This window comes from Petaurus breviceps, unplaced genomic scaffold (assembly GCF_028583685.1).
Source record: "Petaurus breviceps papuanus isolate PSGF00001 unplaced genomic scaffold, PetGlider_PUasm1.0 551, whole genome shotgun sequence".
Lineage (NCBI taxonomy): Eukaryota > Metazoa > Chordata > Mammalia > Diprotodontia > Petauridae > Petaurus > Petaurus breviceps.
Genome location: NW_027186372.1, coordinates 3193269 through 3216072, shown reverse-complemented (window position 1 = coordinate 3216072; position 22804 = coordinate 3193269). Strand labels below are relative to the sequence as shown.

Genomic DNA, 22804 nt, shown 5'->3' with positions numbered 1-22804 from the left:
TATATAACCTTAGGCAGTAAGTTCACTTCTCCCTCTGGCCTTGGTTTCCTTGTGTGTAAAATGAGAGGATTGCACTGGATAAATCCTAAGTTCCCTCCCAGCTCTAAAGCTATGATCCTGTGGCATCTTGCTTGTTTCAATAGCCCACTTTAGCCTTCTTTCTTTGGGAGTTAAGCAAGGCTTCCAGCCACCATCGCTGGTAATCACCCAGTAGTAGTCGGGGCATTGCTGGGTCATTCTCACTTTCTAAGCACTCCTGCTTTTGTGTGTTTGCAGAATTTACGGAATGAAGAGCAAGTCGCCATCATTCAGGCCAGCACTGTGCTTTCACTTGCAGAAAAGGTAAAACCTCACGCCAGTTTTTTCCAATATTCTCAGTGTCTCACCTTGTGAAATGGATACTCTTTCCTGTCCATTTGGGAGCTAAGGACAGCACATGCCTGTGTGCCCTGAGGCCCTTCAACAAATGCTTTTCGCTGGGTAAAGAGTATAAATAGGGATCCAAATGCAATAATCATTTATTAAGCATCTATTTATGTGCCAGGCAGTATGCTAAGAAACTTATAAATATGATCTTATTGGATCCTAAGATCAGAGGAGAAAGTATTAAAAAGTGAATAATTTCAGAGTTTTTCTAAAGTATAATATTTCAAAAATAGAAAACCTGGCATATTAGATGCTGAATTAGGTGAAGCTATCACCCAAACAATCCCTAAGGACTGTGAGGGTCTACCCTCACATCTTACCAGCTGTATGGTCAGGGAGCCAGCTTCACTGGTGGGATGGGGCGTGGGGAGGGGCCTGGACATTAAAATATAAACTTATACCAGGTTTAATACAAACACTTTAAAACTATAAATGACAGTGACATGCAGAAGGACAGGATGAACAAAAGCTGCCCCTAACTCATTATGTGACCTCGGGCAAGTCATTTCCTTCCTGCCTTCAGGCCTCAGATTCTTCAACTGGATAGAAAGGTTGGAATAGATGACCTTTTAAAGGTCCCTTCTACCTCTAAAATTGTAGGTCTGTAAATCCCAACTTGCTTCCATCCCTTGTGCGTCAAAGATCAGTAACTAACAAGAAGAGATAATAGAATCTTTCTAGGGAACAAGCATTTATCAAGTGCTTGGGCATGCAAGGCACTATGCTAAATGCTGTACAATTATTATCTCATTTTGATCCTCACAACCACCCTGGGAAGTGCATCTTATTACTGTCTCCATTGTGTGGTTGAGGAAACTGAGAAAAACAAAGGTTAAGTGACTTGCCCAGGGTCACATAGCTAGTTAGTGTTGGAGGTGGAATTTGAACACAGGTCTTCCAGACTCTAGACCCCCGGCCTTCTGTCCCCTGAGCCACCTCACTGTCTTGAATGTGAATGTAAAGTTAGGAAATAGGCATTGTGGAACTGTATTCAGTGGTCCCAATATTGTACTATGAAGAAGATAGACAGGCTAGAGAAATACACACATGAGTAGAGAGACATTCAAGGTATTTTCTAGAATCCTAAATGTATAAAAGACATGGATACAGCAGTCCCAGGGATAAGCTCAAGTCAGTTCAGTTCAATTAACAAACATTTATTAAACACCCACCCCACACAACAGAGAAGGAAATAGCAAACCACTCTAGTATCTTTGCCAAGAAAATCCCAAACAACCAAAACCATATGCAAAGCAACTAGCTGAGCTCCTGGCCCCGAGTCTGGAAGATCTGAGTTCAAATATGATTTTAGATGGTTACTAGCTGTGTGACTCTGGACAAGTCACTTAACTGCCTCCATTTCCTCATCTGTAAATTGAGTTGGAGAAGGAAATGGCAAGCCACTCTAGTATCTTTGCCAAGAAAACCCCAAAATGGAGACACAAAGATTCAGACATGATTTAAAATGACTCAAAAATGACAAAGAAAAGTGATTCTATCCTCAACTGATGAAGATCACAGATCCTCTTAGTAGATAATTCCCGTGAATTGCTTTGACTGGAAAAGCTCCTCAGTTGTTAGTCACATTTCAAGTGATGAGCCTGTCTGTGCTCAGCTAGATTTGTCCTCAGATAATAAATATCTAATCTGTTGCCAGGCCTATACCTGAAGCTTTTAGAGACTGCCAGGACCTTTCAGAGCTTTTTCTTTCACAGATCTGACCCTCAAGAATTGAATCACCTGTGTCATGTGAGACATTAGAGGGGGGAACTTGAGTGAAAGGATTTAGAGATGCCAAAGATGAAATCATTTAACCAAAATCATAAAAAATGAATCAGTGTCGTTTCATTGAGTCCTTGTGTGTCTTTAACATAAAAGCCAAATAAATCATACTTTAGGAAGTTCCATCTTTCGACCCAGAATGGTGACTGTATGTAAATAAAACTTATAGACTAGTGGAAGGTGCTCACTGTGTCTAGTGTGGAGAAGAGAAAATTCAACTGGGACACTGTCACTCCCCTCCAGTGTTTGAAGGGCTTTACCCAAGAGTTGTTCAACTCGGCCCCAGAGGCAGAACAAGCTGTGATAGGACAGTAAGAAGGGGAGGGAAGAAGGGAAACAGGAAGAGTCCAGAGAGGCAGATTACAGCTCAACATAAGAAAAAACTCCTGACCAGAGCTGGCCTGGGTGTCTTCAAGTGAAAACCAAAAGACCATTTATTCAGAATGTTGCAGAGGGGAGTCTTGTTCAGGTGTGGATTTTACTAAAGATACCTGAAGAATTCTCCTCTGAGAGTCAGCAATTCAGTGGATACCATTCTCCTTATATGTGCCTATCATTTCCTTATATATCTTAGATATCAGAACTTCATCAGAGATGTTTGCTGCAAAGATTTATCCCAATTAAATGCTTGTGTTCTAACTGCTTTTTGTTTATGCAAAAGCTTTTCTATTCTAATTTATCCATTTTATCTTCTTTGTTCAACTCAATCCCTTGTTTAGTTAAGAGTTCTACCTCTAACAACAGTAATTAAATCTATATTCTTGTCTTATGCTCTATTGTTTTGCATTATGAACCTTTGTACTTAGATCCTGTATCTGCTGGAGTTCATTGTGTTATCTAGTGTAAGGTTTTGATACCATTGTCAAAAAATAGTTCCAACATACATGAGTCTGTACTCCCTGAATTTTCAGAGAGACAGACAGACAGGAGGAGATAGACAGGGGAAGAGGTATAGGAAAGGACTAAGTGTATTGCTCAGGAAGTATGTCAGATGGTTTTGTGAGTCATAGATCTCTAACCTATTTGCCTTATAGTGGATCCAGCAGATTGAAGGGGCAGAGGCTGCATTACATCAGAAGATGATGGAGCTGGAGAGTGACATGGTAAGCACAGAGATGTCTTTCATCTGGCTCTTTCTATGGTAAGAAAGATGATCAAATGAGGGCAGATCGCTGCTTAGCCCTTGGCCAGTTTCACCTGATCTTTGTGCATATGTTGGAGATCTTTCCATTTTTATATGTATTGGGGTGGGGGGAGTTATGGACCCACCTGAGAATCAAATACTCAGAGACCTGTAACAATTGGAAGTCACATCCTTTCAGTTAATGTGAAATTCTGTTTTCATTTTTTCCAAAAGTTGCTAAGAAGAAAATAGACCCAAAGTTTGTCTTTGTGGGTAATCAGAATTGTCCTTCACATCCTCTTTATCAACCTTTACCTATCAAAGTGACCTTCAGCAACTTTGTAGCTTAGAAAGCCTTAAAGTTCTCAAGCGTTAATAGTACCCAAATAGGCGGCTAGGTAGCACAGTGAATAGAGCACCGGCCCTGGAGTCAGGAGGACCTGAGTTCAAATCCGGCCTCAGACACTTAACACAAAAACTAGCCATGTGACCTTGGCCAAGTCACTTAACCCCAATTGCCCTACCTTCCCCCTCCAAAAAAGGGAAAAACAAAAATAGTACCCAAAAAAGAGGATTTTAGAAAAGAACAATATGTTATCCTATATTATTATCCTCATCCCCACAAACATTCTGGTGCACCTTCTAAGAGGCACTGTACATCCACCTGGTGGGTGCCACATGCCAATACACATCTGTGATCCATGATCTCCCAGGTATGGGTATTCCATCCTTCATGCAGATGGTAGCCCCTCTGAGGATGACACTCTTTGTGAGTCGCTGGCAGGGAAAAAAGCAAAAACAAAACTCCAGTGTCCAGATTGCCGTCTCCACACTTCGCGTATTTTCAGATGACAGAAATGCCGCTAGGTCTATATTTGCCAATTTTTAACATAGTCACCAGATAACCAGGGTCACCTCTACTCTATGAGGAGAAGGACTCTGTTGTAAAAATACCAAATACGTTAGTGTAAAAATAAAAATAATTTCAAATTTAGCCAATTTAAAAAGGAACCAGGCACAATGAGGAAAGTGATAGATTTGGAGTCAGAATGCTGACGTAGTTGAAAAGGAACGGGAACTGGCATCAGAAGATCTAAATACAAATCTTGAAACCGTCACTTACTACCTGGGCGAGTCTCTTAAATTCTGTGGGTCTCAGTTTCTTCTTCTGTAAAAAGAGAAGGGTTCAACTAGATGGTTCCCCAAATCCTTTCCATTTATAAATCTATACCTCTATAACCTAGGTTCAAATATTGCTTTGCCACTTATGACCTTTAACCTCTCTAGGCCAATTTACTCATCTGTAAAAGGAGAGGTTTGGATTAGAATAGTGATTCTCAAAGTATGGCCCCCAAACCCTAGGGGTCTCCAAAGCATTTTAAGGGGACAAAGTCAAAACAATTTTTATAACAATATTAAGGCATTTTCATTTCTAAGATGGCAAATACTGCTAGATATAATTCACATAAACACAAGCTTCGGAGGATCCTCATTTTTAAGAGTGTAACGGCATCTTGACACCAATATGTTTAAGAACCACTGGACTAAAGATCTCTAAAATTCCTTCTAGTGTTAACATTCCAGGCTCTAAATTCCCTCCCAATTCTGATGTTCCATGGTTCTATTATTCTAAGTCTCTCACTGATCCTTTATGACAGCCCTTAGCTATTACAGACAACATGCCCATTGCCCTAGGTAAGAGTTTAAGATGACCTCTTAGTTATGGATTTAGAAAGGGAACTCCTATTGATCATTTATGTAATACTTTGGGACATTCTGTGCATTTTGGGGGTTTGTTGGGCTCTCTATTGCTGTATTTGGAGATATATCTCACCCCTCCAATGACTCCATATGGTCACTATTTTTACCAACCTCTTCTGATACACTAGTAATCCCCACTCCTTCCCCGTTAACTAACCTGTCTCTTTTGGCTTATTAAAATGGACTGTGCTGATAGGAACAATTCTGCAAGATAAAGGGTTACCTGGAGGAAGAACTAGACTACAGGAAACAAGCGCTTGATCAAGCTTATATGGTGAGTATTGATCACCCAGACCAATGTCACGTTTTTCTAGTAACATAAAGTAGAGTCGAAATTCAATTCCTTTGCTATGCTTGGCAGCCTGTGGCATGTAGGTACGCACATCTGGTCTCTGTGACAGGGAGTCCCCATGCTAGTTTTGCAATACCAGCATTGTCCTAGGAAGAGAACTGGATCGAGAGAGAGAACATCTGAGCTCAAATCTTGGCTTTCTTTATAATCACTGATCTGTATGACATATGACCTTGGGCAAATTTTTTAAACCAAAGATATGGAACGTGAGGCCAGTAGAGGACCCAGTACAGAAGAAACATAACTGGGGAATACTTAACAAAATAAGTAAAGAACACAACAAAACATAAATAATACTGATGTGTGGTTTGCCCAGTCAATATGTGCTCCCCGGGGATCCTTATATGTGCTTCAGTGCCCCTCATTTCTATTTGAGTTTGACACTGCTGCCTTAAAATCATTGGCACTTGGTCGAAATGTAGTTAGAGGATTCCTAAGGCCCTTTGCAGATCTAAATTCTTTTTTCTAGAATTATACTTTATGGTATCATAACATTCTCAGAAGACTAGTTTTCAAAACAAAATTATAATCTGATTTCATTTAGAAAATAAAAACATTCATATGCTGCTTTTAACTTGGAATTGTGGGACAGGACTGAAGACAGCAGTTTAGTGAGATGGAAAGATACTTAAGTATGGAAGTACTATGGTATGGTAGAAATAATTCTGCATCTAGAATCAGAAAATGTGGGAAACATCAGAAAATCCCACCTCTGCTACTTTCTTCCTGTATGACTATGGACATGTCACCTACCTTTCCTCAGCCTCCCTCTGATCATCTGCAAAACGAGGGGGGAGGGATGGACTAGATGGCCTCTGAAATCCCTTGCAGTGCTGAAGCTAGGATCCCATGATTTGGGTTCGAATCATAGCTTTGCCATTTACTATGTGAGTTTAGGAAGTCATTCTACTTCTCTGGATATGGGGTTAAATAGGATGATCTCTAGGGGTTCTTCTAGTCTACAATTTGTGATTCAGTTGGACAAATAGTGAAATCAAATGATAGCTTTTCAGTACTCCCAAGAGTGTGAGGCTCTATTAGAAAACTGTTGTGAGTAGATGCCAATGTTGGAGAAAAAGCCATTTTGCTCAGTTCCCCACACTACTAGTCAATAGTTTACAATGGAGGATTTTTTTCCAACCTTACTCCTCTCCTTAAGTTGATATCTAATTCCAGATGTAGGACTCTGCCTTTTTCCTTTGCACTCCCTTGGCCCTGCATGGCCCCATGGCAACTCAAAGGAAGAAGGCCATTCTCAAACCGATCTCTCTATTGACACTGGTTACCATTAATTGCCTCCTTGGTAGGTCAGACAATTCCTGGGGAGATAATTATGTGCTCTGAACCTTACAGGTGAAACATTTGCTTTGAGGGTTTGTTACTTTCTCAGTATGGGAATGCTTTATCCTTAATCTTTGCCAAAAGGCTGGAAAGCCTCTTAGAAAGAGCTAGAATTCTCTGCAGGTATCACTAATGAATCAAAAAGCATTATTAAATAATATTCTACTATGTGCCAGGGATTATGCTGGATGCTGAAGATATAAAGACAAAAATGAAACAGTCCCTTCTCTCTCAGAGGAAAACACATAATGCATATAAGTATATGCAAAATATATGCAGATTAATTTTTTTTGCGGAGGAGGTACTAGGTTAAGGTAAGGTGTCCAGCAGGACATGGGGTTTAAGTCTAGCCTTGAAGTCAACTTGGGTATTCTAAGAGGAGAAAAGAGAGCTGCTCCGACTCAGAGACATTTGATCACAAGTGATCAATCTTCTGATGAGGGGTTTCTCTCATACTTACCTAGACTAGTGCTCTGCAGAAGAGATGCATGGTCCGTGGCTAGGTTTATACTCTTCACCTTGAAAAGAACAACCAAGGGCAGCTAGCTGGCATGATGAATAGAGCACTGGCCCTGTAGTCAGGAGGACATGAGTTCAAATCTGACCTCAATGTTCAACACATACTAGCTATGTGACCTTGGACAAGTCGGCCCCAATTGCCTCAACTATTCTCTAGCATTGCCTTTGATAACCCCAAATTACCCCCATACCTTAGTGACTCACTAGAGAAGAATTTTATTTCAATACTGGTGAGAGGAGCAGCTAGATGGTGCAGTGGATACAGTGCTGGGCCTGGAGTCCAGAAGACCTGAGTTCAAATCCAGCCTCAGACACTCACTAGCTGTGTGACCCTGGGCAAGTCACTTAACTGTTTGCCTCAGTTTCCTCATCTGTAAAATGGCAAACCACGCCAGGATCTTTGCCAAGAAAACCCCAAATGTGTTCACAAAGAGTCAGACACGACTGAAACAACTGAACAACAATATTTGTGAGATCTTACTCTATCAATATGCACTGCTAGGTGTTTATAATGTGAATAAAACGTCAATGATGAGTAATGATTTGTGTGTGTGAGAGGCAGGCGGAATGTACACATGGATGAAGACAATATTGAGGGAGGATTCTAGGACAGAATTGATTTTTTAAAAAGCAGGTATTTTTTTTTTCCATTCCCTCCCTATATTTGCCCTTTTTATCCCCAAGTTAAAAGTGTGGGCCCTGAAACTTTGATACCACTTGATCATTCCCAAGGAATGCGAGAATGTTTACTCAAGTCATACAAATCAAGAATAAAGCCTAGAGGGGCAGCTAGGTGGCACAGTGAATAAAGAGTCCTGAGTTCAAAAAGGACCTGACCTCAGACACGTGACCCTTAACTAGCTGTGTGACCTTGGGCAAGTCACCTAACCCCAATTGCCTTGCCTTCCCCCCTCCAAAAAAAAAGCCTAGAGTCCTTGAATTTGTGGCTGGAGGGGACTTCAAAGGCCATCACATCAAAACTCTTCTTTTTACAGTAAAGGAAGTCAGGGCTCAGAAAAGCTCAGGGACCTACCTGGGCCAAACAGCTAATACATAACAGAGCTGGGATTCATGCCCAAGTCCTCTGCCCCCAAATACAGCACTCTTCACACAAGGCCATGGTATGCTACTCTGACTATAAAGGTTCAGATGTGTTCATCAATCAATAAATCAACCAGCGATTATTAAGGACTTACTCTGTGTCAGGCATTGGATATACAAATACAAAGAAAGAATTTCTATTCTCTATCTCTATTCTCAAGGTGCTTACATTCTAATTTAAGGTCAAAACTGAGACTCACAGGAACTTCTCACCTGATCCCCCCTCCTCCTGATGCCTAACAATGCTTCTTCCCTGCTCCCAGGGTTGAATTTGACAGAGATCAAGTTCAAATGAGCTGTCTCAGAACTAGACATCAGTGACCCCAGAATATGCAGCTTCAAAGGACAGCGCGGTTTAACAATTTTTTCTCCTCGTGTTACCAGAGAATCCAGGAGTTGGAAGCCACTTTATATAATGCTTTGCAGCAAGAAACAGTTATCAAGTTTGGAGAATTACTAAGTGAAAAGCAACAAGAAGAATTAAGGACAGCAGTAGAAAAACTCCGGAGGCAGATGCTGAGAAAGAGCAGAGAATACGACTGTCAGATACTTCAGGAGAGGATGGAGCTGCTGCAGCAAGCCCACCAGGTAAGGGGGATGAGAGCTAGGATCCTGACTCAGAGGGATCTAGTAAAGGCACTAGTAAGTCTAACTAGCCTTGATCTCGCACTTTCGGGTTTACAAAGCAGTTTAGAAATAGCATTATCTCATGTGATCCTTACAGCGACTCTGGGAAGAAAACATTATTATTATCTCCATTTTACGGACCAGAAAACCAAGGCAAACAGAAGTTAAGCGACTTGTCCAAGGTCACATGGCTAGTAAGTGTCTGAGGCTGAATTTTAACCCAGGTCTCCATTATTCCAGGCCCAATGCTTCATCTACCATACCATCTGTTTATAGAAACACACAGAGAACCCTGCAATAAAAGACTATAAATTCATGTGTGTTCTTTACATTTAGTGCAGATACCACAATCTGTCAAAGTAGCTAAGTGACTTGTAGATAGAGCACTGGGTCTGGAGTCAAAAAGACCTGAGTTCAAATTTGACCTCAGATACTTATTAGCCATGTGACCTTAGGCAAGTCACGTAACCCCTGTCAACCTCAATTTCCTTAATGGTAAAATGGGGATAATAATAGCACCTACTTTGAATGGTTGTTATGATGATCAAATGAGAAATACTTGTAAAGCATTTAGCACAGTGCCTAGTACTTAGTAGGCTCTTTATAAATGCTAGTCATTATTATCATTGCTATTAATTATTATATTTCAATGAGAAAATAAGTACTTTTTAAAAAAACCTTCTGGGATATATTCCATTTAGATACCTTTTTTTTAAGATTCCGTTTCATTTTTGAGGCCAAGCAAAAGAAGTTTTAATCCATCTCCTAAGTGGTAGTCTTTCTAATATTTGAAGGCAGAGATCACATCAACCCCACCAGTCTTCTCTCCTCTCCCTAAACATCTCCATTTCTTTCAGTCATCATCCATGTGGTGGTTAGAGAGCTGTATTCACAACCAGGGAGACTGGGTTTAAACCCTGCCCTGATAACACAATAGATGTTTGACGTCAGCCAAATCACTAAAGCTATTCTAAAGGATTCTAGGGAGTTGGAGATTTCAAGTTGCAGAGAAGGTTCCATCTTGTTTGAGTAGAAAGAATTTTCTCATCTAGAAGTCCCCTGTGCTGATGAAATCACAGATCCCAATAATATAAGGTTTGGTGAAGGACTATTGTGGGAGAGGAGGGGAAGTGCCCAGAGAAGAAAAGGCTTAGGGTAGACAAGAGAATTGTTTTTTGTTATCTGAAGAGCTATCAGGTGGAAGAGAGATGAGATTTCATTTTGTCTGATCCCTAAGGGTAGAAGTAGGGGCTATGGGTAGAAACTGTGGAGAGGAAGATTTCAGCATCATATAAGAAAAGCCCTTAAATGGAATGGCTTGCCTTAGCAAGTTACCTGGCACTGGCAATCTTCAAGGGGAAGCTAAATGACAGACTTGATTAGTCATTTAGCTAGATGTCTAATTAAACCAATGACTTTTGTATGATTGGGGCTATTACAAAGAAAATTCCTATTCAGATAACATTTCATCTAGATTATCTTTGAGGACTTCACCAACTCAAAGATTATATGGTTCAATGAGACTAAACATACCAAGCTGTCTTCTGTGCCAGTGAAACTCCAAATACAGTGAGCAATTATAAAATTGTCTTTGAAATTCACTGCCTTGTTTTTCCAACCGTGCTATGTTGGGAGGTTTCCACAGGGCAGGAGGAGAGTTCTCTTCCTCTCCCCAAAACGTTCATCCACTCATGAGCCCAGTTTGAGCCTCAGACAATATCTGTGGGATCAGAGAAAAAGGGAAACAAAGAGATAGATGCAGAAAGATAGAAAATCAGATACAGAGCTTTCTCTTATCTGTGGCCAAGAAGAGAAGTAATCTGAGATATCTGTGACACAAGAGGCGAAATTGAACCAATAAATAATACTTCAAAGAGTTGTACATTTTCTGGTGTGGGTGCTCCTTCCATTCCCTTTCACAATCACTCTACCACTTAATGCACAGTCTTTGAGAGTTGCTGTGTCCATAGAATGTATCACTCAATGACCAATCTGCCAACTGTCTTCAGCCCAAACATCTAGGCTGGAACTCTAGTCATAAACACATGGTTCATCACTGGGCCCATCTACCTGGGTAAAATCTACCAGAATTACATTCTTCTGGCATGGCCTTAGAGAACCCAGGGTCAGTTCCATGCCATAGTGAGATACAGGAGTAGTACTTTAATGGAAGAGACCAAGCAAAAAACTAAGAAATCACAAATTCCCAAGGCCAATCTGTTATTATCTAACTATTCATCATCATTGTAATCATTCTCCCTTTGGGGATTGTGGGTAGTGACAAAGTATGAGGCACTATATAGATGCTAAGACCAGTAGGGTATTTAGTTATCATCAACCAGCAGGTCAGGAATCCAGGTATCTAAAGGTGAGATTATCCCTTACCATTAAGGGATCACAGAAATATGAATCATTCTTAGCGGGGAGGTTGACTAGGACCCCACAACTTAGTGACTATCATGCAGATGTATGAGAATGATCTCCTATGACCCAGGGATTTATAGAGCCCTTTGTTTTGTACATCTCACACCCATCTTAGAGATGTATTTTTTCTTCTAAATAAATAAGTAGAATATAAAATGATATGGGACATTACATATTTGGTGAGATCTGAGTGTTTATCTGTTTGTATGTGTTTACATCTTTCCACTAGACTTGAAGCTTCATGAGGGCAGAGACTCTCTAATCTGATCTTTGTTTTTCCCTCAGTGCCTAACAGAATGTTCTTCCAATAGTGAGATATAAAAATATACATGTATATGTGTACATATACATATATTCATTCTCTCTCCCCAAACACACTCAAACTGTTATTTAGTTCAAGTCTGTGTCACCTCCCCCTAGATTTTTGTTTAAGCCCCCTAACTGGTTTTGTTGGTGCTGATCTCTGTCCTCTGCAGTCCATCCTTCACACAGTTGTCAAAAAACCTTCCTGAAGTACACATCTAACCATGCCACTCCCCTGCTCAAAGACCTTCACTGGTTCCCTATTGATTCTAGAATAAAATATAAACCCCCCTGTAAAATGGGGACAGCAAGACACTCTCTACCATGTAGGATTGTTGTATAGAAAATATTCTGAAAACATTAAAATGCCATTAGGACAGTAGCAATAGACACTTTCTTAGGCTGAAAGGCAAAAGCAGCAGGGGAGAATGCTTTGATTTCATCACACCTCTTGTAGCTTCCCTCAGTGGCATCACAGCCAGGCATCACAGGAATTTTTCACAGCCCCCTGGGATCAGGGGATGAAGAATAGTCTGACTGGGATGAACTTCTTGAATGGATAAAACTTTAACATTCAGAATCAAGGTGGGAACATTTCCTAGTTAGTAAAAAGTCCAAATTATATACACGTACAGATATATACATATATAAATATATGCACACATATATACACATAGATATATACATATATGATATATGCACACACATATACATATAGATATACATATATACACATATGCATATTCATATAATACATATATTTACCTTTTTAACAGTAGTGGTTCTTAACTGTTTTTGTGTCATGGACCCCTTTGGCCATCTATGGAAGCCTACAGGCCTCTTCTGATGACAAGATTCTTAAATACAGAAAATAAATTACATAGGATTACTAGGAAAGTCAATTCTATTGAAATAGTTACCAAAATATTTTTAAAGACAAATTCACAATCCCCAGGCAAAGAATTCTTGTTAGAGTGATTGTTTTTATTACTCATGAGCACTGCAGATATTAAAAGCTAAGATTATCCCAGACCGAACATATCCATTCACATGGATTCACTTGTCACCTATAGGTTTACTCTGAAATATGTCTCCAATTCTAGGATTATGAGACTTTACCTTTACTACTTAGTGTAGAAAGTCACAAAATAGAAAGAAAAAAAGGCCTTATTGTCTATGTTTTCAAAGGATCTTGCAGCTGGAAGGGATCTTAGAGGTTAAGCAGTTTATCCCACATCTAAGCAAGAATCCCTTGTACATTGGAGAGGCGATGTGGTACAGGGGGAAGAATGCTGAAGTTGGAGTCCAAAGACCTGATTTCAAATCCTGCTTCTTATGTTTCCTTTCTGAAGTGTGAACATGAGGTCACAGCCTCCCTGGGCCTCAGATTCCACATCTGTAAAAACCAAAAGGGCTGGGCTAGATGTCTTCTAGCTCAGAATACATTATCTCATGCCCTCATCTATGTGTGAATACCTCAAGGAATGGAGAATTCACTGTGTATTTGAGGAAACCCTTTCCAATTGTTGATAATTGATGAATATCCTATTTTTTTTTTCTAATCAGGTAAGCACCTTCCAGGTAGAGAAACAATGACTCTAAGTCAGGGGTGGGGAACCTGTTGCCTCGAGGCCACGTGTGGCCCTCTAGGTCCTCAGTGTGGCCCTTTGACTCCAAACTTCATAGAACAAATGCCCTCAATAAAATGATTTGTTCCGTAAAATTTGTACTCGGTCAAAAGGCTGCACCCGAGGACCTAGGAGACCACAAATTCCCCACCGCCCCCTCTGAGTAGTTTCCGCCTGCTGGTAGCCATGGTTTTATAAATAGTTTTATGACAAACTGGGGCATGCCCAGAAGAGGGCAGGTACCGGTAAGCTGCTAAGGGCACTGGAGCCCAAGCATGAGAGGATTGTTTGAAGGAACTGAAAGTGTTGAATCGGAAGAAAAGAAGATGAAATGGGGGAGGAGAGGAAAAATAGGGTTACAGTCCTCAATTACTTTAAAGTGATGTTCTATAGAAAATGGACTATATTTGTTTTGCTGTACTGAGAAGGCAGAACCAGGAGTAATTAGATGAGACAGATTGACATTTGATGTAAACAACTCCCTGACCTTTGGAGCTGTCCAAAAGCACAGTGCTCTGCCCCTGGGAATCCTGAGCTCCTCCTGCACTTCGAGGCTTCAGGCAGAGCAAGGGTGACCTGGTCAGGGGTGTTGTAGAAAGGGCTCCAGATCCAGGCTTCAGCTCCAGACTGGACAGCGTGTGCTTTGAACCCTCCCTCCCCACTCCATGATTCTAGGAGTGAAGGAGTTGCACTGTTTTAATAAGTGGGTTGTTAAATCTCCCATTGGAGCTGACTGTTGTCTTTGATTTCAGAGAATCCGAGACTTAGAAGACAAAACTGATATCCAGAAAAGACAAATCAAGGATTTAGAAGAAAAGGTATGTTCTGGCTGCTGTACTGGCTTTGGTCTTGAGCTGTTTAAACAATCCCGACGTCCTGTGCGTCCCCCTTCCCGTCTCGTTTCTCATTTCTCACACATGACTTTGGAGGTTATTCTGTGGCCTTGGAATGGTCTTCCTGCTTTAACTCTAATCCATTCCCTGTGTCTGCTCATCCTCCGTTCTTCCGCCGACTCTGACTTTTCCGATGTTTGCCACTCTTTAAAAGTCATCTTTTTATACTTCTAGTTTGTGTGTGTGTGTGTATGTGCATGTATTTTGCTTTTCAGAATCCCATGATTTGGGGCTCCCTTTTTTGTCAGTCCCCCCCTCCCCCCACTCCCATTGCTTATAATAAAAACATTCTTTTTCCCCCTGGGGCAATAAGTTAGATATTTCCAAAGGTGTGTTAATTGTTTCACATTCTAACAGAGACCCAGTTAATGCCCTGTGCTCAGCAGGCAGTGGACTGTTTGCTCTCCCTAGTGGCCTGAAAGAGTAGATTCCAAAGAGGGACTTCAGCTTCTCCAAAGTTGACACTGTATTTAGGTAGTGTAGGGAGGGGCCCGAGGGGGACGCATGAGGAGCTGAGGTTGGTCATTAAATCAGAAGCAACGTGTGCTGCCTGGGATTTATGTTTTAGTGTGCTGACTCTGCCTCTGACTGAGGTACCTCGAGCAAGTCACAATTTCCAGTTTCTCAAAGTTTTCTCATCTGTAAAATGGGAATAAAAACAAGACCTATGTCTAGTTTCTTCCTGTCACTGGAATTCAATGAACCAAAGTATATGAAAATGCATTGAAAATTAAAAGTCACTACACAAACGGTATAATGGTGAAAATACATGGTGTCCCTTTATATAATACAAGCTCCCTTAGTGCAAGGATTACTTCATTTTTGTCCTATCCCCAGTGCCAAATCCAGTCCCTGGAACATAGTAGATATAAATAAATTCTTATTGATTGAATGATTGAACCTGGGAAATTCTCCTAGCCCCAGTTGCCCTCATCTCTAGACAGAGTAGTACTTGTATTCCCTGTCTTACAAGAGGAGAAAGCACTTTGTCAGCCCAGAAGTGCTATAGAAATGTGAAGTGTTGTTATTACACTTAATAATGGTAAAGTTTTTTAGTGCATTGAACTCAGAAACACGTACTTCTAAGTATGTCTTTTGTACAAATTACCTCGTTTGATTTGCCCATATTTCCCAGGATGTTCAAAATTCAGCTCTGCAAAATTATATGGTACATGCAGCACAGACACTCCTTTCTCTTTGAATGTGAAAGAGGTCCTGCTGAAGATGTTTACAGTACAGATAGAATGAAAACAGGAGAGACACCCATTCTCTTCCCTTTGCATGACTGGAGAGGGCTGTACCACATCTTTTCTGCCTGTACAAGCTCGGGCTTATGATGTCTAGTTTGGAGTCATGGCAATGTGGTGGGCTAGAAAGGAAACCCACAGCTGAGTCAACTCCTCTCACCCCATCAGGTTCCTTTAAACCCAGAAGTCCCTATCTCTCTATGCTTAAAAAGCAACACCTTAAATAGGTTTTCCCATGGCCATAAAATAGCAGCAAGCCAGACATTTTTGGAATAGCCTTCTAAAAAATCATGGAAGATGAAGGAGGTCCTTTTCCCTATCCCAGCCCAGCTAGTCTAATTCCACGGCACCTTCTACCCATAGAGTCCACATCTCTCCATGCCTAAAATACAATGGGAAAATTTAATTCAGCTGAAGATTTGCATTTTTTTGTCCATTAGCCACTGCAGAAACTATATGAGTATTGAAGAAAAAGTTCTGACTGTGAAGCCAAGTTTACTCAGATTCCAATTCCTGTTCAGCTGTTAAGGATCATAGAGCTGATTTCATAGAGCTGATGTAGAAGGACCACCTAGTCACACGCCCTCTTTTCTAGATGAGAAAGCAACAAAAAGAGTAACAACAGAGGAAGAACAGAATTGGAGGAGATGATTTCTAAGGGCCCAGTTCTTGCCTATAATCGAACTCCAAGAATCAGAATACGCGCTCTTGGTGGAGAGCTGAACTATGCAGAACGAACCGTACACTTGTGAAACACTCGATACTTGGCCTGTTTGGCTTGACTAGGCATACTTGTTACAAGGATTTTTTTTCTTTTCTTCCAGCAATTAGGGAAGAGAAGGGAGAGGTGCTGATAGGTTTCCCCTATAACAACGACAAAAAAATGAGAAGAAAATAAAAGGAATCAAAGACAAATAGAACAGCTTTGAAATTACATGATGAATATATTTTATCTTTTTTTTTGCACACTGGATCTTCCTATTTCTCCCAGACTATAAGTTCAGTTGATTCCCCTTACTAATTGGCATGGGGGAGCTTTGGACTACTTGTTTCTATGGTGGGTCAATTTGCTCCTTCATTGGCAGCACCTGTTCCCAGGGGGCCACCATATTGATGCAGACTTAGTGCAGATACCCTTTAGGTTTAACCCACTGCAGCTCAGAACTCCCATACAAAAATGGTCCACCTGCCTCGGTGTCCCTGAAGCAAAGAATATAGGTGAGTGCTGCCATGCCCTACCTAGTATATACTTTAAAAGAAAAGCAAGCTCTATATAATATTCAATTTCACATACAATTTTCTGTTGTACAAAATAGATAGGAATACTCATCTTACTTTGTGTTCATTTTAGAATTTAGGAAGAATAATAGAAATTTTAATTTAAAATAAAAAATAAAGAAAACCTTTATAAAAGAAAATAGAAGTAAAAACTAATCAATGATGAAGTGAAAAGATCACTGGTTTTGGAGGTTAGGAAAATCTAGGTTCTACCCCTGGCTTTGCTGCTTACTGAGCCAGCAGCTTTCTACAAATTATTTCCTTTCTGGGGATCTCAGTTTTATAACCTGTCAAATGAACAGGTTGTTTAAAAAGTGCAAATGACTTTTAAAGTTCTCATAGCTCTGATATTGTGTGTTCTATGTGAATAAACATCAGACTTCCCACTTTCAAGGCTTCACATTGTTGTTCATATCCCTGCTCGAGCTAGCACATGAAAGAGTAGTTACACAGTCAGGTTGAAAGGGAACATGACATCTCCTGAAGGAAAGGTGCTGACTTTATAGTAAATGAATCTTGACAGATTTAGCGCCACCTGAAAGGCATGACAAAAAGCTGCATTTACATAATCTTCTTCTTTTTCTTCTACAGTTTCTGTTCCTATTCTTGTTCTTCTCTCTTGCCTTTATTCTTTGGCCTTGATGTCAAGGTGCCTCTTAAAGGTAAGATGCTATTTAGTTCTCAAAATATGGTGCTAAGGAGATATTGGCTAAGAGATTCAGCTCTATTTGAATGCTATGATGTTGGTACTCAGCTTCACACTTATTAACTAATGACAATAAGATGACAAAAAACTGTTGCCCACACACAGTGGTGCGTGAGCCTCTTGGGGCTTCACACTAAAATTTATTTCATGGCACTGTAAGCAGGAAATAATTGCAGGATATTATGGGTAGTATACTCAGTTACCCTGGGGGTTCATAATATGTTTTGTTGTTTTTGTTGAAAGAGGTTCCCAGAACAAAAACAAATTGGAAACCACCACTCCCTATAATGGGAAGGAAAACCCATCGGGTAATGTCCAAAAAACAAGGCAGTTGGGTGTGTTGAGATTTGGAATTGGGAGAGCTGGTTTAGGTGTGAAAGAATTCACTTAGACTTTCTCAGTAGCCATTGGGAGGGAGCTTTATGATGTAAAGCAGCATGGGTCTCCTGGCAAGAAAGCTAAGTGATACCCCGATATTTGGATTTCAGAACAGAGGTTTCAGAATGGTGATATAGTTTTAAAGGTTTTTGTAGGTGTTAAAGATTAAAGACAGCACAAGATGAGGGAGACAGATAGAATTCTTTATGGTTTAAGGTTTTAAGGATAGGGCAAAAGGATACAGTTTAAAAATTAAAGGACCCAGGGGACACAGGATAAGGGAGACAAAAGCAATTCTTTTGGTACAGGTTCAAGATAAAAGGGGAAAGGACTTTGGGGTGCCTTCAGGTTACAGAATAAACTAGGGGCTTCACAAAGTGCTAAAAAAAAAAGCAACCCTTAATATTATTTTTAACCCTTAGTGCACTGTTTGTATGTGCATCAGGTGGTATATAGGAAACAGCACTGGTATGGGAGCCAAGAGTTGGGTCCTAGCTCTTTCTGCCTCTTCCTTTTGCTCCCTAGCTCCACACCAAGCCATTTTATTGGGAAATCAAGTGATACAGTACAGCTTTTTAAGAAGGTCATATAGACAAATGGTATCTCTGCTCCTTGACAGTAAGGAGTCATGATCTGTGTGAACCTCAGACAATTTAATTGATCTCTATGGACCAGTTTCCCCTTGTAGGCCTCCTGCCATAAGTAACTAGCTGATTTTGCTTTTTTCAAATGAGAAGGTTTGACAGCATCTCTGTTTCCTTCCAGCTTTCAAATTTCGCTATTCTGGGAATAGATCTTATGGCTGTTTTCTTATTCTTCTAACCTTGCTACCATTTTCCAAATTAGGAATATAGAGAAGTAGAATTGGGGCATGATTTCAAATTGACATCTCTTCTGAGAATAATTAGTCACATCAATACACTGACGTCCTCTTTGTCTGATTGACTGACCTGGTTAGAAATAATAGTCACTATGATTTTAGTGAAGGTTTAACATCCCACATCTATCAATAGAGTCTTCAATCCTTCAAAAAATCTATGATTTCATTACTATGACTGACCAAAATTATCTAAGGACCCATTAATAGGCACTGCTGCCAATCATACTCATCGAGGGGAATTTTAATCAAGAAACACGGAGACATTTTGATAACCAGTTTATTAGCTCAGCAAAGACCCATGGTATGAAAAAAAAAAAAAACAATGGGCTCCCAGCAACCGTATTTAGGTCTTAGTTACATTGACAAAGTGGTTACAATGGAATTTTACAGAGACATAAGGGGAAGGTAGGGATTTGCACATAAAAGAACTGATAGCAAAAAGGGAAGATCTACATCAGGAAAAATTGTAAACTAGTCAATAAATACTAGGGATAAAGCTGGATTTTGCAGACTAATCATTAACAAAGGAGCTATACCTAGTTACTTGGCCTATATATCTTAAGTAAATAGAGGTAATAAAGCTGAACCAGAAATTCTCTTATCGCTAACCAGTTAATCGCCAGAGCTAAAGTTTGATCTCAGTTAAATTCTGCAAGCTCTATCAGGGGTGGAGAAGCTGCAGCCTCAAGGTCACATGTAGCCCTCTAGGTCCTCAAGTGTGGCCTTTTGACTGAGTCCAAGTTTTACAGAACAAATCCTTTTGTTAAGTGAATTGGTTGTGTGAAGTTCGGATTGTCAAAGGACCTCACCTGAGGACCTAGAGGGCTAAGTGTGGCCTCGAGGCCACAGGTTCCCCAGGCCTGCTCTAGCTAGTAATTGTAACTTGCTATATTAAGGAAATGGTGGAAACAAAGCCAATACTAAAATTCTCTTATGACATATCTTTTCCACTGAAGCAGATCACATATATTCTATACCTAAGTAGATGGTTTCAGAAGTTGATGGTGCTAAAAATTTCATCTTCTAGTGACCATCCAGACTGGTTAAGAATCTCTTGATACTTAGCTGGGCTACTCCTTGAATAGCAGCTGTATTCAGAAAGCCTTTATTAGTCATCTATTATTTGCTGGGACTTAGCTAGGCTAGGGATTCAATGACAAAAACAAGAGCCCCTGCCCCTCAAGGAGCTTAAATTCTACTGGGAAGAACCACATGTAAACAGGGAAAGAAATATAAAATAAATCCAAAATAAATACATACAGATATGGAACCGGTCCTGGGGCCAAAAGTGACAGTAGTTCTACCTTGTTAGGACCTGCCAGATACTGTGCTTTAATGACTTTAATTTTGATAATACAGAGCTCCTCAGATTGTTTAATGAGGGGACTTTCATGGACACACAGTCATCGATAAATCTAGAATGAATATAAAGGGGAGGACGAAGTGGTTGAAGGCTCATCCTCAAAGTCCACGATTCTGAAACAATCTAGGCTGCTCTGCAAAATGGTATCAGGCAGAGATTTTTCTGAATCTGATACTGGTTAATATCTCTGTCAATGAGTTAGACAATGGAAGTAAGAAAGTATGCCTGCTTCTTCCCCTCCCCACCCTATGAATGATGTCATTCCTTCCTGGAAGTGGCAGTGACTGTCCTCAAGGCATTCTGGGATGGTTTTTTTTTTTTTTTAGGCTGGATGCAGAAGAAACATAGAGCAGAACTGAGAAATACGACAGGAAAATATTTTTCCCGTGTGGTCAATTAATTCTACTCTCTGGTTCTGAGGAACATTCTCATGCACACTTACTACTCTCCTTTTGGAGTCTTCATGAACATCTTTCTAAGACAAAAGAAAGGACCCTAAGCCTTGGAAGTTGTTCAGCAATTCTAAAATAGCAACTCGGGCAACGGTGTTCGTTTTGATAGATAAGTCTAAAATAAAAGTGACATTCAGAAAAGGGAGAAGCCATTATCAACAATGGTTAATTAGTCGAAAGTTAATTTGGAGATGAAGAGTAGGCGGAACATTCAGGAAGGAAAAGAAAAGTGTATTAGTACAGAATTTTAAAAAATACTGCTTACTACCTGTGTGACCTTGGGCAAGCCAATTAATCTTGTTTCTACTTAACTACTTGCTGATGATGAATTTTTCCACTTGCTGCAAATAGAACAGAAATAATAAACCTGGTGAAAGAGCTCAAGTCTCCCAAATTTTAAATGGTTTATTCAGATCCTCCACTAAAATCCTCCTCTGAGGATTATTTTATATAGAATATATTATTAATTATTAATAATTAATGATTAGTATATTATTAATAAATTATTATATAATATTTATTATAATCCTCATTATGATATAGAGATGATCCTAAGTTTCTAAAAACTAGTTCTACAAGATATGACAAGCCCCACCAAGCCATTCTCACTTGAATTATGGGCTCATTGCCAAGCTTCATGTCTTTCATTAAACAAATCCTTTAGATACTAAACCAATCGCTCAATCAATAACCATTTTTAAGTGCCTGGTGGGAAGCTAGGTAGTGCAGTGGATAGAGTAGAGTCAGGAACACTCATCTTCCTGAGTTTATATCTGGCCTCAAACATTTACTAGCAGTGTGACCTTGGACAAGTCACTTAAGCCTGTTTGCTTCATTTTCCTGATATGTATAATGAATTGGAGAAGGAAGTGGCAAACCACTCTAGTGTCTTTGCCAAGAAACCCCTAAACAGGGTCTGGAAGAGTCAGACACAATTGAAAATGACTTAACAACAACAAAAGTGCCTGGAGCTGTGCTAAATGCTAGGGATACAAAAAGAACCAAAAGACAGTCCCTTTCCTCAAGAAATTTACGATCTCACTTCTGTAACCAGAGAAGTTTATCCCCAAGTGGGAAGCAGAGTTAGAATTATGAGGAAGGGGGACATTGTGATGCAGGAGTAGCTTCTGAAAATCTCGTCACCTATTGGGAAAGGACCAAAACCCTACAGTGATGAAATCATAGACCTTGGAAGCATTGAAGCAAGTATAAATTCATACATGTGCATGTATGTATATGTGTACACACACACACACACACAAACCGTGATTCATGAGCATAGTGAACTATCAAGGATGAAACTCTATCTACCAATATAGATTGGCATCTGCTCTGTAATTTATCATCTTAGAGTGGCCTACATACATATACACATATATGTGCGTGCATTTTGTCTATATATATGTATGTGTATTAGAACAGAACTGTGATACCATGATTTCCTTAGTATAAGGAACAATGAAACAGCTCCCTCTACCAGCTCAGGTTTCATGTGCTTTGTAATTTACAATCGTAGAGATATGTAAGATCACTCCAAGGCTAAGGAACATTTCTAGGGTCATGCAGTCAGCACATGTTAGGGGTGGTACCTGAACTCATGTCTCCCTGACTCTGTGACCAACTTTCTATTATCGTCCATCTACAGACACTTAATGTAGCAGATGTATATTATCCATCATTTCCATCTACATAGAACATGGAGTATAGAGGGCGTTTTAAGACAAAAACACATATGTACCACACACAGTGAAAATAGTAAAGCTTCAGTTCCACTTTCACCAGACTAGAAGAATCCTCCCCCCACATTGGATGGATCCCTATGGAAAATTCATGTAAAAACATGGATAACTATGACAGAGGATGAGGTGGTGCAGAACTGGGAAAAGGACTAGCTTTAGAAGCAGAGGGCCTGCATTCAAATCCTGCCTCTTGATGTTTACTACCTCAGAGACCTTGGACACATCACTTAAACTTTCTGGGCTTCTGTTTTCTCATCTACAAATTGGACGAGATGGCCTCTGAGGTCCCCTGATCTATGATTTTATGGTGTGGAGGAATTGCTACCTGTACCAGTAAAGAGGATTCCGTGCCAATCAAACCACCACTTCACCAGAGGAAAGCAATATGAAAACACAATGAGAGATGCAAAAAGATTATTGGAGTTTAGAATAAATGGTCAAAATCAATAGCCCAACTATGGCAACACTTTCATGCCGGATG

At 40.1% G+C, this 22804-nt stretch overlaps 1 protein-coding gene across 2 annotated transcripts in view; it reads left to right on the top strand.

Moving 5' to 3' along the window:
- Positions 1-22804, top strand: part of JAKMIP2 (janus kinase and microtubule interacting protein 2) — a 235880-nt gene that overhangs the window by 200649 nt on the left and 12427 nt on the right. The window contains exons 16-21 of one of the 2 annotated variants that reach the window (XM_069102338.1): positions 277-342; positions 3243-3311; positions 5289-5366; positions 8790-8993; positions 14140-14205; positions 17397-17467. In XM_069102338.1, coding sequence (XP_068958439.1) covers positions 277-342; positions 3243-3311; positions 5289-5366; positions 8790-8993; positions 14140-14205; positions 17397-17447 — 534 coding nt within the window. In that variant the 3' untranslated portion in view covers positions 17448-17467. The remainder of the gene's footprint in view (positions 1-276; positions 343-3242; positions 3312-5288; positions 5367-8789; positions 8994-14139; positions 14206-17396; positions 17468-22804) is intronic. The other variant, XM_069102339.1, reaches the window with a different exon arrangement.